Source organism: Micropterus salmoides, unplaced genomic scaffold (assembly GCF_014851395.1).
Source record: "Micropterus salmoides isolate LMB-PRFRI ecotype aquatic unplaced genomic scaffold, ASM1485139v1 Ms_hic_scaffold_16, whole genome shotgun sequence".
Lineage (NCBI taxonomy): Eukaryota > Metazoa > Chordata > Actinopteri > Centrarchiformes > Centrarchidae > Micropterus > Micropterus salmoides.
In genome coordinates this window covers 9,146,081-9,163,591 of record NW_024040707.1, presented here as the reverse complement: position 1 = coordinate 9,163,591, position 17,511 = coordinate 9,146,081, and the positions used below count along the sequence as shown (strand labels likewise).

The 17,511-nt window shown below is 38.5% G+C and overlaps 2 protein-coding genes across 2 annotated transcripts; both read left to right on the top strand.

Moving 5' to 3' along the window:
• Window positions 1–481: 481 nt before the first annotated feature.
• tcf15 (transcription factor 15) lies at window positions 482–2,381 on the top strand. The gene is made up of 2 exons (XM_038721540.1): window positions 482–1,371; window positions 1,943–2,381. Exons 1-2 carry the CDS (start codon window positions 892–894, stop codon window positions 2,003–2,005), a joined length of 543 nt encoding a protein of 180 aa, XP_038577468.1. The 5' UTR covers window positions 482–891; the 3' UTR covers window positions 2,006–2,381.
• A 7,943-nt stretch (window positions 2,382–10,324) lies between these two features.
• On the top strand, window positions 10,325–14,042 carry LOC119906229. Its single transcript, XM_038723793.1, has 5 exons — window positions 10,325–10,413; window positions 10,574–10,702; window positions 10,834–11,047; window positions 11,457–11,623; window positions 13,331–14,042. The coding sequence occupies exons 1-5, from the start codon at window positions 10,387–10,389 to the stop codon at window positions 13,382–13,384; spliced, it is 591 nt and encodes a 196-aa protein (XP_038579721.1). The 5' UTR covers window positions 10,325–10,386; the 3' UTR covers window positions 13,385–14,042.
• The last annotated feature ends 3,469 nt before the right edge of the window (window positions 14,043–17,511 follow it).

Genomic DNA, 17,511 nt, shown 5'->3' with positions numbered 1-17,511 from the left:
TAAACAACCTAGCACCGTAGTTAGAAACTTGCTCCACCTTGACCAGCAATAACACTATTATACTTCTACTTTTCGATTTTTTTTTTTACGATTCTACTTACACATAAATGCATGAGTAATGATATAATATTCAACAATATTCCACTCAGTTGGCATCATCTTTATGATAAGTAGTTTTACTTTTTCTAGATTTTGATGTTAAAACATATGTTCTTCTACTTAGTAATATTTTGAATACAGGACTTTTAATGGAATATTTTTACAATGCCATATTGCTTCCTTTACTCATAGATAAAGCATCTGAATATATGTTCCACCACTAAATACATTCTGCTATACTGTGTCATGCAATAGCCTGCAATAGTTACAATATCTGTCTTTTTAAAAACAGAAATAGAATCCACAATCACTTTTAACTTGTGGTAAATGAAGAGAATAGCCAAACACTGCCAATGTTTCTCTGCAGTCACCCTGTATATGTGAGTTCCAGTGATAAAAAATTACTATCATTAAACTATCACTTTACATTTCAATGTTTCACTTTAATATTCATGTACAGTTATTATGATTTATAACAATGTGGTATATTTATGATGAATTATTATTTGTGTATACAGAGTCTTTTCACTTGAGAGGTTACAGTGTGCTGCTGGCAGCTCCTCCCATGCAGCTATAAGAGCCCAGCTGACCAGGTAGTCTGCGTCCATCCTTAAAATAGGCCACTGCAGACTCACTCATGAAAAGTCGTTCAGCTTTATTAAAAACGTCTTTTTTTCACAAGTAGTTATATGCAGTCTTTGTGCCATACTGAGATGTAGGGTTAGCCCCTGAGTTGGTTTTCTGTCTGATCTAAAAGAGGATTTAGAGCCACACCGGGACTTGTAACTTTTAATGATGACTTACGCCATGCTGCGGCCTGTGGCGACACACTTGATCTATTCAGACTTCACTGTCACGTCCGAGGATGACGAAAACCGCAGCGAAAGCGACGGCAGCTCGGAGCAAAGTTACTGTGGCTCCAGCGAAAAACGAAGAAGGATTTCTCGCAAACTGGTAGGAGACTCCGCGGTGGTCGTGAAACAGAGGAGTGCAGCTAACGCCAGGGAGAGAGGCAGGACCCAGAGTGTCAACACGGCGTTCACAGCTCTCAGGACTCTCATACCCACCGAGCCGGTGGACAGAAAGCTCTCCAAAATTGAAACTCTTCGACTGGCATCCAGCTACATTTCCCACCTGGCCAATGTGCTTCTTCTCGGGGACGGCGGCGGTGATGGACAGCCCTGCCTAGGCCCGGTTCATGCGCAAGGAGAGAGCGGGGCGCAGCAGCCGCGGACCATCTGCACCTTCTGTTTGAGCAACCAGAGAAAAGGGGTAAATGCTGTTTTACTGTACCGGCATAAAATCCAGTGCAGCTTTAATAAGCTACTACTGATATGTTAAATGCGCAAAATATAAAAAGTGGCTGTGAGCCTGATACATGTTGGGTTTTTTGTCTTTATCATGCTTTTTGAGAAAATTGCGTCTAATGCAGCATCTGTTAATTCTCCAATAGTGAACACTTTAGGGTAACTCCATTATTTTGTCTTACTGAATAGCGTAAAAAAGCACTTTTACGCACTGAATATATTTTGGCGCTCTTTGTAAATTCCTCACACATTCACACACAGATGTAATTTTTTTTTATTTGTTTTTACTTCTGCTTCTACTTCTACTTAACTATATTGCGGTGCAAAACATAATGTGATATACATCACAATTAATACCTTCCTCTTGCCTTTGCCTTCAAATAGTTGAAGTTGATAATAATTATTGTAGATTTGTTGAAAATAAAAATGAATAATCTTAATTTCCTTAGGAAAACAAATGCAATGAGTTTTAGTGCAGTTAAATTAAATAGTGTTGAATGTTTATATGACTGAAACGTTCATCTTTTTTTTTCCAGATAAAGGATGGCAAAGACTGTCTTAAAATGCGAGGGCTGGGCCCTCTACGAATGAGACGCTGATTGAAGTCCAGTGAGTGATCAGCAACCTGAAATCCTCAAAGACTTTCTCAGGGAAGAGTCAAAGCTGGTGTTACATAGCACACACACACACATACACATGCTGGATCAAATGATGAATCAGAAGATGGAACCAAAGAAGAGACTATTTATACTTGACTGAGAAATGTAAGCATAAGCCTTTCAAAGATGCAGTGCATTTTTTGAAACTTATGAGTTTTTGGTCCCTTTTCCCCCCAAAAGTTTTAAATAAAATATATTTTATCAAAAAAAAAGCAACTTTTTTTAATCTGATTCCTTATTTTGATCACAGTGTCTTATGACAACAATAAACACACAAAAGCTGTCAAACAAGATGAATATTAGTCCTGTCAAACTATGCTTCCGATGGTAGTAATGACTCGAACATTGATGTACAGCTAGAATATATTGATGAAATGAAAAAATAGAAAATTATGAAAATGATCTTTTCAGACCTTGTCTGTTGGAAGCTTGGGGGGGGGTCTTGTTATATAATGAGAAGGTGAAGTTTGTAAATTGGTTGTTCTCAGCTAACCCTAATCCTACTCCTCCTACATTCTGACATCTTCACTCAATTAACATTTATCTCCATTTGCAAATATATATTTTCCAACTTACTGGTAAAAAATGTCTTTATGGAAAGATGTCTCACACACACATGCAGACATTTCCATTGTTTCCAGTGATGTTGCCAAGGCCTTGTTTATGAAGCTTGCAGAGCCACAGCAAAGGTTCAGGGTTTCTGGTGTCGATAACTGGTGTGTATTTTTTTCCAACTCTCACGATTGGTGTTTTTTTGAAGTCTGCTATCGATTAGTCACGGCAAATAGTAGCCCACACTCTGCTCGGAGCCCCCAACACAGCTGTTGGTATGTCAGAGGGATAAATCACTGCTGTGGGCCCAGTGGACAGGGAGAGATGGGGTAAGAGGTCAGAGGTCATGGTGGAGCACAGAAGTGAAACCCCGCTGACGTGCAATCGTGGCAAATGACGCAAATACAATGCTGCCATGGATCCTGAAGATAACTTGTCTTTCTGTGACTTTATTTCTTATCAGTGGATTAGTTCACGTGGCAGCAGAGGTTGGGTTTGTTACTCTACTATCATCATTGTCATTTTACTTGTTTTCTTACAATCAGCTGCAAATGTTTGTTAATTTTCTACTTTTACATTCTCTTTCAACATGGTCTTCATAGCTCTGAACCAATTCAGGCTGCTTTACACTTGGAAACATTTCATAAGTGCTGAGAAATCAGGCTGCTAAGCAAAAGCAGCCCAGTCTCTGTGGGCCTCTCTCTGTCTTCTCCAATCTTAAAAAGACACTGTGTGATCATTCTAACAGGCAGATTGCAGCTCAGACACACAGACAGCTGAGCTCTAAGTTCCTGTCTGAATCAGACTGCAAACTTAGTCCTCAAAATCACAGAGGGAGGCTCTCCGGTGACACAGGAGGCTGTATGGAAAGTGAATTCTGAGGCAGTTAAAGGTGCATGCTGGGGGTCCGAGCTCCCCTCAGCCCCCCGCCCCCCAGCCTTGTCAGGCTAACTGGAATTTGCTGTGCTAAGTCCTCCATGCTCTGAGCCCCGGGCCTCATCAAATGGCTCCCCGAGGCTCCTGCCGGCAGGAAGATGTCATGGAGGCACAGGAAGGGAAAACAACGCGCAGCCGACCTCTCCGAGGAACTCTCAGTGCGACGGGCTTTGGGTCAGCGCCAATCTTGACATCATCCGGTACTGGGACCCAGTTGTACAGCTCTCTGGTGGTTCTTTTTGAGCACGAGCAAACCAACATATTCAGAAGGAGACTTTTTCTTTTTTTCTTTCAAGATGACAGATGAGATGAATTAATGTCAGAGGCCATCAGAAGAGATGGGGGAGGAAAGCAAAGGCAGGAAATAATGCCAGTGTGGACCTGTTTAACATGTCTGACAGGCAAGCATCCACCTGGGGACCACTGCAGAGGTTTACTGCTTCACTTTGGTGAGTTTTTCCTCTTCCTCAGACGCTCACATCTCTTAATCCCAAAAGACATTTTGTGCAGGAAGAATTTCAGGGGATATGAAATGCAGATAGACAGCAGTTCCGCCTCCTCCTGTCAGTTTTGTGACTTGTGATGGAAAATGACCTTGATAGTCTGTGTTGTTTTGTGAATGAAAAAGAAAACAACAAGAACATAACACTTAACATAACACATGATCTTTTTCTGCCATATTATGTCATCTCTTTGGATGAAGCCTGAACTCACCAGTGTAACTTTATATAAATAAACATATAAAGCCAAGTAGCACAGAGTGAGGAGTTTTACTTCCATCCTTTCTGCTGTCCTGCACACAAAAAAGAAATGGATTAATATAACACAGAGGCAATACTCGGTTAATTTTACCCCATATCAATTGGTTGTTTTGGCCCAGTGTTAGGGTAACGTTTTACTTTACTGTTGAGTTGTTTACTCAAACTAACATATTGCTATTTTGACCCCATGTTAAACACAACAAGTTTTACCTTAAAACTGTCTCAAACTTACTGTTAGTGTTACGAAATGATGTATGTGAGACATTCAAAACTGGTAAGGATACACAGTAACAATCTGTAACAAATAATGACATACCAGTTTAAAAATAGCTAGAGTAGACTTTAACAGTTTCCAACCATACCATGCTTCAACCTGGGTAAATAATCCAACAATAATATATAAAAATAACTCAGGTTCAAAACAACCCATTTTCATTTTCTACCCATGGGTGCTGAATTGAATTTTAGTGTGTGGGATTTATCGCTTAAAATAAACCAAACAAAATAGCAGTAAAAAATTTTATGATGATTTTCTGAAGATAAGTGTACAGGTTTCACATGCTACACTACAGCAATAACATTTAATTGTACAATAAAGTTCACTTTAGATTAAACCAAAAACACCACTGTATGTAGTGTATAAAATTTGTCTGCTTTATGTTGCTCATTGAGAAGTGCATTGCTTTATTGTACATTACAGATTGCAGTTTAGTGTGATTTATTTGTGCATAAATGTGAAAGAAACTGACATAATGTAACATCTCAGCCTGTTTATGTTGAACAGTTAATGGACTAAACAAACAGAAGAGGAAATAGTCACATTTAAGAAGCACAATTTAATGAGTCCTGTTGGGCAATGGCTCCATGAAAAAATCTTTACAGATCAAACACAAATCACTGCTCCGACAGCTCAAATGTGTTCCTGTTCTTGCCTCACTAAAGGAAGAAAAAAAAGCTAAAATAGATGATCCAGAAACTAGAAGGATGTAAAGTGTTTTTTCAGCATCATCTGGGAGCGCAGTCCTGATTCCCAGATGGGTGCTTACCTTCGGCATTTTGTAGTCTTGCCAGAGAGCTCTTGTTAGACACAAACCTACACATGGTAATATTTTAATAGCTTTTTGCTCTCACAGTCTGTTTCAGCGTGTTTCAAACACTCATTGGCTGGGGATGTGGCCCCTCGCTCCACCTGCATGTCAAAGATATTAATGGTTCTGAGTCACTTTGTGGCTCAGGACTCAGATACCTCGCTTCCGATTTTACTGAACATGACCACTTTTCCAAAAGGAGGAGGAGGAGGAGGAGGAGGAGGAAGTCTTCCCAGCCATCAGCTGAGCTTCTGTGAGGGAGAAAAGCCCGTCTGAGGAGCCGGTTGCGTCTCCTCAAACGTACAAGAACAATTGCTTTCATGTGCCAGAAACTTTGGCAAGGTCTTCAGACAGAGGGAGGATGATGGAGGACTGTACATTGAAAAGGATGGTTGGGTGTGGGGAGCTGGCAAAAGGAAATCCCTGAGAAGAAATTAGGGAACAATACAGATCGTCGTAACACAGCTCTGTTCTAGTGCAGGCTCGGACAATCAACCCCCAGCACTCAGCAGCCTGCCAAAGCCCAGAGGCGGAGGTGATCCTGCAATGCAGACTGAAAGGGGTTTTTTGCTTCCTTAAACAAACAGTTGAACAGGCAATGTGATGCAGCTCTGCAGCCTCAGTTCCCTCACAAAGTTGGAATAATTATAGCCACTTACAGACGTATTCAATAGTGTAAAAGCAAATGTTTTGTCCAGATCAAACATCAGAAAAATATCATATTCTTAGTGAATAGAAAAGTACTCATCCTCTCAATAATATATACTGCATACAGTATATTTATCATAGTGTCTGACATGTTTGTGTGTGTGTGTGGTAGTTTAAATAAAAGAAATTTATATTGCAATTTATTGAATATCAGATATTAGCCAGTTAAACCTTGGGGTAATAGAACCAAGCTGTAAACATTACACTGACAAATTATCACCTTGTATGTCTATGTCTATTTTCACTTGATGCTCTTAGTGTTACAGAAAGAAGCATGTTTATTGTCTTATTTCCTGCTTAACCTTTTGTTCTGTGCACTTTGTTATATTTTATTGTTTCTTATCAACTGCTATGATTTTACATCTTTTATTGATCTCTTGAATTTTATCACTCTGTGAAGCACTTTGTACTTTGTTTGATAAGTGATCTACAATTAAACTTATTATTATTGTTATTATTATATTTAACAACATGAATTTAGGAATGGCAATGTTGAACATTTTTATATACTTCATGGTCCCCAGAGGCTGACTTTGATGACCCCTTGACTTTTCATGTAGTGTCATGATCAAGTCAAAAAATTAATGTGTCCAATACTGCACACAAAACTAATTACATTCCAATCAGCCACAGCTGTACTTTGTGTTCATTGCTAATTAGCAAATGTTAGCATGCTAACATGGCAAACTAAGATGGTGACAATGTTATGCATTACACCGAATGCACTGAACATCAGCATGTTAGCATGCTACCATTAGCATTTGGCTCAAATCACCACTGTGCCTAGGTAAAACCTCAAAGAACCCTTAGTGTGGGCATAGGTTGGGTCTTGTTAGTGAGCTTCAGCTGGTGCTTCAGATTGTAGTGACAGTTCTCATGTCTGTGTTTTTTATGTCTTTATTTCATTAATTGATGTACTTGCAACATAGCATTCTTTTGTTAAGTGATTTTAAATTTTAAGGTAGTCCAGAGTTTATTCTACAAACCTCATCCTGCCTTAAAGAGCAACTAACGAGCCTACTAATAAGCTATAAGCATTTTGTTATGGTCATATGGTTGCAAGAAATTGCAACAAAGACAGCATTTCCTGGGGAGGTTAGATGTGTTAAATGTTTACAGAGAGCTAATTGTGTTATTTTAAAGCCCCAAATCAGTCCCAACCTTCTCACCAATTTGATGGTGCAGGAATTTGAATGTGTGAAACATGAAACAACTGGACAACATTGTCACTGTGGCGATTAAAGTCATTGGTGAGCAGCAGCCTTCACTATCAGACATTTTAAGTTAACAAATCACTAGGAACGCAGTCATAATAAATCTGAACCGTCCTCTCTTTAAGAAATTTGACAACATCTCCTAGTCAGAGATAGAGGTCGCTAAAAGTGAAGTGTAACAGGTTAAAAAGTTCATTTTCCCCACATGTCATATATACTCTTAATTCTAATGTAGTACCATAAACTACCTCTTGGTTCCCCTCGAGCTTGTCCCTGTTCATATTGTTGCAGTGTGTGTATAGTACTAGCACCTTTAATGTCATCAGTTGTGTTTTTGTATTTACTTAGTTTTTTATGTTATGCTTCCTTGCTCCAAAAAACTGTATTTTCTAATTACCATTTTAGATATTTTTCCTCCTGACAATACAACAGTACAATTCCGGGTTTAATTAAAAAATTGCTTGAATTATCTATAAAATATAATATATCAGCCTCTCTAGTACTTAAACATTGACGCTGTTACGGTCCATCAAAGAGCTATATATCTGTCAAACCCCTGTAAACATGCAGAGTCTTCATGGGAAAGTCTCTATATACAGGACCTGTGGGAGAGATGGCGGAACCATTGGGACATTTCATTTCAGCAAACAGAGCAAACAGTCAGGATTTCCTCAATCAGAGGCTAAAGAGTGTGCAGTGAACAACCTCGCTGACAGAAACATGGAGACCTCCACCAGCAGCTGGGCGTGCTAACAACCTCTGGGATTTACTTTGGCGTGCAACACCCTGTAACTACAGCACAGAGAGCCAGAATCAAACACATACATGCACATATCACACATGCACTCAATCACATTTACACCAATTAAACCTTCAGAGAATCACAACTTTGATGAGTCTTAAAGCTTCAGCAGTTTTGGTCACTGAAGTTAATAAACACGCTATTTCCTTATAACACATCATTTATATAACTGTAAAATTCCCTTGTGCTTGATTAAGCTGTTTAACTAAATAGAGCACTGGAATATCTGAACATCTGCACTGACCAACAAGTGAGAGATATTTAAAAACTGTGAAGTATCATGCTTTTGTATTTGCTGTTTATTTCTCATGCTGAGATTAACCCCACTGTCATAAATCTAAAACCGCTCACAGCTGCAGTTACCGGTGTCCAATAGGAAGCAAACAAAAAAAATCATTTCCACTGATGATCTGGTGGTAACCTCAGTAAATTTCTACGTCCCTGCTCTCGCTGTGCCAGCTGCTGCTGAATGAGGCATTGTTGAATGCAGATGGTGGAATCTAAAGACCTCACTCTTCCCTTTTCCATAAAGCCAGTCTGCTATTAATAACCATATATCGACCTCCTTTGTCAACAAGAGCGACACATACAAATAATATGCTTGAAGGCAGACAATGGGGAGTTCCCTGAGATGAAAACAACAGGATGAGCCAGCCTCATAACAGTGTGTGTTTGTGTGTGTCAATGGTGTGAGCCTACAGTATGTAAGACAGTCGGTCTCCTAGAGATACATCTCACTGACCAGCTAAAATGTTTCCGAGCCTGTATACACCAAAATCTGCCCAGATACCCACAGAGAGCCTAAGATTTTATATCATCCAAAGGAGACACCATTGACAGGCGACCAAATGAAACGCACCTTAGCTTTATTAAAATTACGGATTTGTCTGGGTTTGAAAACATTCGGGATAATGTGAGTACACAACTCAACAAAATGTAGGTCTAAGCATTTTTAGACATTTTAATGCGGAAAACATTCGGACCTCATCCCTCCACACCATTCCAGCAGTGCATTGGGGAGAGCTGTGTCCTACCATTTCAGTAATATCGACATATTGACATTAACACCCACTTCTTCCATCATGATGCAGCTGTGTGGAGGTGAGACTGGTTCAAGGGTTTGAACCTCTTTCTCATCTTTCTCATCTTTTTTTATTTTGACCCGACTTTTCTGTAATTTTCCATGTTTTAAACAGTATGAATGTCTTTTTGGAGAGATTGTCTGAAAATATGTGCCATTATCCCCACATTTAAACAATATTGCATCACATCCATCTCTATGACGGCCCCGGACCGGACCCTGCACCATTGGAGGTCAGCCAAAACCATAGACTTTATATAAAGATGGACGACTCGTCTCCACTTCCTCCTACTGTACAAAAATGAAAACAAAATATCCTAGATATGGGCGCTGCCATGTTGCTCTAGTGATGTCATTTAGAGCCATGGAGTCTGCGCAGGGATAAGGGGTTAGTATCAAAGTCCCGCCCAAACACTGCCGACTCAACACATCAATAATGATGTGAAACCCACTTTTAATAGCATCGACTAATAAATTAAAACCAATCGTAACAGGAAAATTTGCACTTTAACAAACATCAGAGTGATAACAGATACCTAAAATGACAGAAACCAGTTTTGGGAAAAATGCATTTGACATGTAATTAGACAGCCTGTGCCCCGTCTGCTTATAAAGAACAGTCAAAATTGAAGCAGCAAAGGCCGAGGTATCCTAACTTTTAGTCTCTATTTGCTGATCTTGCCCCAGTATCAGCCATAACCATAAAATATAACGTCAAAATTAGAATTATCTAATGGAAAATCTCCTCTTGTGTCCTTTTAACATACTACTCTCTGTGAAACTTTACATAATTTCATCTGATTTTGTGGGGAATCGGCTCCAGGGACTGGAAGACTATCAGTTTAATACTGATGCCTGTATACGACTCATATAGGCATCAGTATTAAACTGAGACTGTTTCATAACCAGATAAAACTATTTGTAATTACTTTAAGCTGTCTTGCTGAAAAAAGTCCTCGTGGGGCATTAAAAGATCTGAACTGTGCTGAGGAAGTGACCCAAAACTCAAAGAATTAATACAGTAATAATACAGTTTTGCCACATGGTGGTGTATTGTACAGTAAATGCCTCTTAATAGTTGAAATGTGCCCCTTGACAGGAAACTGACTCCATTTCAAGTGAAGTGAGGGAAAGCAACACCACTTACAGCTAACTCAAGTGACAGTTTAAGTGTGGAAGATGTCTCAAAAGGTGTTGTTCATTAAGGTGAGTGAAGTCTGACTTTATAGTATAATTAAAATATGTAATATTTTTTTCAATATTTTATTAATTGTTTCATCCACTAGATAAGTAGTTCAGTGAATTGATGCAGTGTGCACTAATTTAAAATACTTGTGCTCTTAACACTGTGGTATGATTATCACAGATGCTGCTGGTGCATTACGCAACCCAGAGTCTGCCAGAAATTCATGCAAGCTGCAAAGAAGATGTCCCACTTAAGTGTCCAGATGTTGATATTGACAGCATGGATTTCCTCTCAGTGACGTGGTACAAGGTCAGTCACCCATTTCAGGCTTTCAGACATAAATGTTGCTAAATTTAAGGTACAGTAAAAAGTTTTGTAAATCAGTGACTTTGATTTCATTACATGGTCTAAAATGACTTTTTGGTTGTTAATTTGAACAGATGACCAACAAGGGTAAAAGTGGCATTATCAGGAGAGCTAAAGGTGAGGAGACCACACAGAACTACAACTTCAGTCGTCCTGCCAGGTTTGGAGAGAAACACAGTCTGTTCCTCCGCAGTGTGACACCTGAAGATTCGGGCACCTACGAATGTTTCATCAGTGCAAATGTAGGAGGTCAAAATAAGTATCTCAAAGTCGCTCTAACGGTTAATGGTAAGCTCTGACTTTCATTTCCACCATAATTATATATATATTATACAATATATGACTGTACACACTTCTTCTTCACACATCTGGATTGCATGTTGACACGTTTATCATCTCTAAACTTTTGATTTCTAACGCAGTGACAAGATGTTAATGGCAGCTGCTAGTGAAACTGGTTATTTTCCACATCAAAAGGCAGCATATTTCCTTTTCTACTGTGGCATCTATGCCTTTTTGTACACATAGATATTCTACTATTCCTTTTTCAAAGTCTCCCAATAGACAAATGCTACCTCTGTTTGACTTAAAAAAAGAAAGAAATAATGTTTAATCAGTGTCAAACGACAGTTATTGCTGTGATAGATTTCTACCAGTCTGGACTGATAATTTTGTGTTTTAATTTGTCTGAATACAGAGTGTACGACCCAGGCTGAGCTGACAACAATGACCAATGTGTTGAACACAACTCACTCTGACCTGCCCTGCCACAAACAAGTTGAGGACCTGCCATTCATGTGGAGCATTATAGGCTATGTGGCAGTGGGCCTCACCAAAATAATTTTATCTCTAATCAGCATTTGGGTAAATAAACTCTGTTTATCTGCACACACTGTATGGATTTGTTGGAGGTTATGAATCAAACATGGTCAAGTCAAGGAAATTTATTTTCCAAGCATGTGACCATAGTGCTTTACAAATAGATTCAAATGAAATTACAACAGGACAACATAACTTCTCTGTCCCTTTCAAAACAGTTACAAATCACTGTTCACAAAAAAAACGACTTGGTTACATTCATGTTTTGACTTAAAATAAGTGGTTATGGAAACATCATGGCTTGGGATAAAAGACTTTTTCAGGGTTAGGGGAGGTTTGTCATCATGGTGACATTAACAACATAATGTAATGGTTTGGAAAATAATCCTGGTCATGCTTTTAAAAGCAACTTTGACGGTTGGAAACAGGAAACGAACAGTAGTCATCGTCTGTATATAATAACATCACCTTAATTCTTCCTTTGTTGCCGTGGTAATTACTACGTCAGCTAGAGTTAGATGTTTTGATACTTGAACATAAGCATATCATTTTGGGACACTTGCTGAAACAACTGATGCTGTCGTTTGTCTTTGGAGGGCAGTCTCAAAAAAAGAGAAAATATTTGATTTTGAAAAAATCTAACTTCAGAGTGATCTTTCAAAAGTGACACAAACGTTACAGTTAAACCACTGATTTAAGGAGTTACAAAACCTCTGTATATATCAATAAAAAGCTGTTACCATCCAGACACTGGAAACCCCCACACCTCACCTGGTATGAAGGGGAAGCATAGCTGCATTTTCTAGAAACAGACTGTAGAAGCATTTATAATTAAAATTAAATAGGGCCTAAAAGTGATACTTGAGGAACACCACAAGAGACAAGTGCAGAGGAAGCAAAACGTTCTCAATCAAGACTCATCTATCATTCCTATGACAAGCAATCAACTCTTAATTTCTTTATTTATCAGGCATATGTTGTGAGAATGTCAAAAGAAAGGTAGCAGAGATATGGATGCAAATCAATGTGAAAAGAGTAAGTGTGCATGAAACAAATGTGTGCACTGTTCAAGTCAGCATTTGAGAGTGTGCAGGTTTTGTAAGAGCAGAATTTGATTTGTGCCCAAGTGAAGAATGTGGACTTCCTCATCCGATGCTGTCCCAAACGGGAACACATCAGTAAAGCAATAACTTCAATAAAATATTATTATTTTAATTTAAGCAGGCAGGACACTTAAGAACAACTTCTTACTCACAAGGATGGCCTGGCGAGAGGGGATTAGCCTCTTGAGGGGAGGCGAGAGTATAGGTCGGTTAAATTGTTAATTATTATTATAATATATACATAATTAGTATTATGGCTTTATTCTCATTAAATTACAGTGTTATTTTTGTTTTATTACAACTATGTTCTTGAAACGTCAGAGAACACAGATATGTGGGATAGAGTTTGAATGAGCAGAAAGTTTTCAAAATGAGCAGAAAACCTGCTGAAACACAGGCGATTCAGTTTATAAATGAAAGAATTAATTAATTCATCATTTAAACACATATAAAGTGGTTCCCCTCCCTCCACCCCCCAACCTCAACTGTGGGCGAGCTAACTCCTGCTCTGACATACCATTTCCTCTAACAGCCTCTCTACCTCTTTAGGGTTTTTTGTTTTTCTTACTGGGTGGGCTTCTTTCAAATGGAAAAATTCACGAAACAAATTCATTCTGCACTGTCTCTGTCTCTTTCTGTGGTTGTTCAGGTTATTCGAGCTCTTCGTGTCAGGTCTTCAAGACGGCGGCAGCATTTGTGGTAAAGCTGACTATCCGACCTGTTTGGAGACTTCAGTGAGATCAGAGCACGTAAACAGACAGCCCTTTACAGTATATTCCATAAATCAGCAATTGAAAATGATATTGGTTTTTTACTTTTTTTATTTATTGTATTTAACTTGTATTCAAAGATAGTCACTTTAGTGAACCACTATGAGGTTAACTCAACCAAAAACGTTAATAACTAAACAGGAACAGACATGAGAGGATGTAAGCCTTTTATAGAGGAACAAAAACACCATGCACACACTGAAACAGGTGTAAACAGCATCTATTGTAGAGTATAATAGGTGAATTGTGATAACTGATATATTGTAACATCAAATGTTGACACTGAACGGGGATTCAAACGAACTTCTGATTTGTTAATGGCATTTCCACTTAGAGTTAAAATGAACAATTTCAGCAAATTATTTATATTTTAATTGTGCTGTTGATAAATGTAAAGCAATATCTTCTATAGTAGAGTTGCTGATAACATTCAGCAACTCTATTAGCTTGTGGTTTTTACCCACTGCCTGTTCCTTTTTACCTCCTGTCCTAAACCAAAGAAAACACTGACACCACAGACACCACAGACACCACCTTTATCAGATTTATATTGTAGATATGTTATCATTAAAACTTATCATGACTCATTCAGACTTTTTGTTTCTGTTTTATGTTATGTTTATTTCAAAATGCTGTATTCATGCTCTCCGGTCTATATTGACTTTCCCCATTGGTGGAGAAAGCCACCGGCTTTATCCTGCAGATACCTAGGATAAAACCCACTAATCTTCACAGAGGAGTGAATATCTACCGCCCAGTTCTCCTGCTCAGAATAATACAGGAAATGCATCACATGGATCAACTCCTTTTATAAAAATGTTGATTTTAGATCATACAAGAGGTGAAGCATCTCACTGAGAGGAGCTCAGCAGGTGCAGAATTTGGAATAAATGTGCACAGATCACCACCTACTGGCACATTCTCAGACAACACCACCTCAGTCAGACAAATTCAAATTGATTAATCAAGTGTAATTTTCAATTATGAAAAGTAAAACACATTTTTAAAAGTCAAATCATTAAATTATTCTGTCTTTGTATAGTAAAATAATTACAGATTTTCAAAATGGAATCACAAAATTATATTTGGAAATTATTTAATTGCTTTTATAAAAATTCCATTTACTATATATATATATATATTTCCATTAAAAAATAGCACATGTCAATTGAACAGTCTTTTCATTGTTTGAAAATTCGCAATTCATTTGTCCAGGGCTTTCACATATCTAAAGGTCTAATTGGCCTGACTACACATACACTAGCCAATTAGCGTAGCAATTAGCTGGTCTGTGGTTGGAAAATTTTTAGGTTTTTAAATTGTCTAAATGTTTTAACTGATTATTAAAAACTAGCAAAGTCTACAATTATTCCTTTGACACAGTCCAGGCTTCATGTAAAATATATTTGGTGGAAATCAGAAATGATACTGGAGAAAGCATGCCACTTTCAATTCCTCCACTGGAACTGATAGTATGAAACTGTGTACTAGGCAGCTATACAGCATTTGCTCACGTACTGTAAAGAAGAAAATATGCTAAAATTTTCTGGTTCCAGTTTCCAGTGTGAATATTTTCTGGTTTCTTTTGTCCTCTAAGACAGTAAACTAGATATCTTTGGGTTGTGGACTGTCAGTCAAGACAGAATAAGACACTTTAGGTTGCACTTTTGTGTATAAAATGTCAGAAAGTATTCAAAAGAATTTGCCAAAGCCCAAATGAGTAATCAATTAATTGAAAGAAATGATTGATTAATCGATAAGTTGCTGCCCTGCAGCCTTGCATATAATAAATCATAGGCTACTAGAGACAATTCGGTAGTCGCTGGATATCGGTACAGACATGTCCCTACTAAATTCTACGCCCTTGGTGACAGGTGGGCCCATTCTTCCTCTCCCAGCCAAACTCTTTGCCCTGCCACAGACAGTGACCCGATGTGGGAGTAGTTCTGTAGTCCTCTCCATGACTGGCTGGACAGAACAGGACTCAGGAAATTGTGCAGAGACCCTTTTACATGTTGACAGTAAAGCAGCTGCTGAAGTGCATCCAGCCAGACAACTGGATGACCTATGGACCTGACCATCCATGACCTTCCATCAGGGCCAGCTCTGACAATGTTGGAGCCCTCGGTGAGATTTTAAATTGGTTCCCCCCCCATGCCCAACCCTAAAAAGTCCACCTCAGGGGTTGGTTTCATCGCTCCTCTATACTCAGGAATTGTTTTAAACATTCTGCAGGCAAACTCCCAATTTTAGCATGTATAGATGAACAGCCAAGTCAGTAGTCATGGTCAACAATGAAGTGTGATCAGCATACTTGTCAACTTCAACATCATAGCCTAAATTGGGAGACCAAACCTATATGAGTCCCTCCATAAACTGGTTTTGTTTCAATGGTGGAGGGGACTCAAATGAAGAGGAGGGTCTGGGGGTCCTTCCCCCAGGAAATTTCAAGCATTGACTTCATTTCCTGCATTCTGGTGAAAGTTTCTGCACCAATTTCTGTCTTTTCTGCGTCAATTTATAGTGGAAAAGTCTCAATTTCTCAAGAAAGCACAAAATTCAGGCATGAGGTTACAATTCAAAATATAAAAAATGTACAGAACATGATGCAGTAAGGCTTTCGGGCATTCTGTAGCTATTGCTTTTAAATAGCCTATGTTTCTCCTGTAGATCAACTTTTGTAATTTAATGAAATCCCTGCTGAGTCAGCACACACGCAGACATGATTCAGTCTCCCCTCTTTTGTGTCTTTTTCATGTGGCATCTTTTTAACTCAAGTTAATTTTAATTTGTTTTCTCCTGTGTTTTCACTTACTGCACATTCAGAATATGTCCCACATATCTGTATCCTGTCCTCTGACATGTCGAGAAAAAAGGCAGAATATTACGTGAAGGACGTCATCATTTAATTAGAACCAATCCTATACTCTGCTGTGCATTAGCCTACTTACTGCTTCGCTGGAAGAATTATCCCCTTTAGACTGCTTGACCGACACAGTTTGGGACTGCATGTTGCATGTATAACCACTAACGGAACCACTACAGACAGAAATCTCAGCATAAACAGGCCCTGCCTTATACATCCCCATCTTGTCACGCCACAGAAAGTATGTGGTAGATGGTCAGTGTTACAAGTACTGTTGACTCACGTTTGGATGCTCCTTTTTAAGTTTGTGGAAGCAGCGTTAGCGCCGCTCAGGGAGAGAGGAGTGAGAATCCTGATCCTCGCCACATCAAAGCAGGAGATGTACCAATGTTTAACAGGAATTTACTTTAAATAGATTGGATAGTCATATAAAATAAAAGCCTTAAGCTTTCAATATACTATTGGGCTTTAAAGGAGAGTATTTGAATGTTTATGTGTGTTTTACATCCAGATATCTGTTTGAGTTTTTGCAATTGGATTGGATAACCCTATGAAGTTACCAAATAATACTGTATGAAAACAACAGTTTAAATTTTTTTGTGCAGATTTATACATCTGATTGACATTCTAGAGATGTTTTATAAATAACATGTTTTATTCTTTAACAGTTGGACTGTAAAAACCCAGAGAATGTCTACAGTGAATATCTGTATTTATTTTAAAATTTTAAAAAGTCAGCAAGCATCTATGCATCTCTGTGACTATGTCCAAACTGTCCATGACCTGGTAATGGACATCTTTAAGAATCTGTTTAAACACTTTTTAAACACATTCTCCAAAGCACTCTTCCTTTCCGTGTTTCTTTTCCTGGTTAAAGTGATGATTTATTTAAAGCTCATAATACTTTTTATATACCAAAGAGCAAACATTAACTGACCTAAATCTTGTATCTTCTTGTATATGCATTGTGAGATATCAGACCCATCTTTTGTGCAGCTAAAATATTAAATCCCAATGTATGCGGGATTATTTAAACCATTGGTGTTGTGACCTCAAAGATAAGAAGGAAAGGCTGGGCAGTTTATAATGTCTCAACCACTTCAGAGCCTTTGACAATCATTTAGCTTTTACAAGCACTGCTGTTTTCAGCTCGTCCTGACCTTTACAGATTCTCATTGTCATTAGGGCTTTAAT

Coding starts and splice junctions, on each gene's coding strand:
- tcf15 (XM_038721540.1), top strand. CDS start 892: ATGATGACTTACGCCATGCTGCGGCCTGTGGCGACACACTTGATCTAT. Junction 1,372..1,942: donor TGAGCAACCAGAGAAAAGGG/GTAAATGCTGTT, acceptor TTTTTTTTCCAG/ATAAAGGATGGCAAAGACTG.
- LOC119906229 (XM_038723793.1), top strand. CDS start 10,387: ATGTCTCAAAAGGTGTTGTTCATTAAG. Junction 10,414..10,573: donor AAAAGGTGTTGTTCATTAAG/GTGAGTGAAGTC, acceptor TGATTATCACAG/ATGCTGCTGGTGCATTACGC. Junction 10,703..10,833: donor TCTCAGTGACGTGGTACAAG/GTCAGTCACCCA, acceptor TAATTTGAACAG/ATGACCAACAAGGGTAAAAG.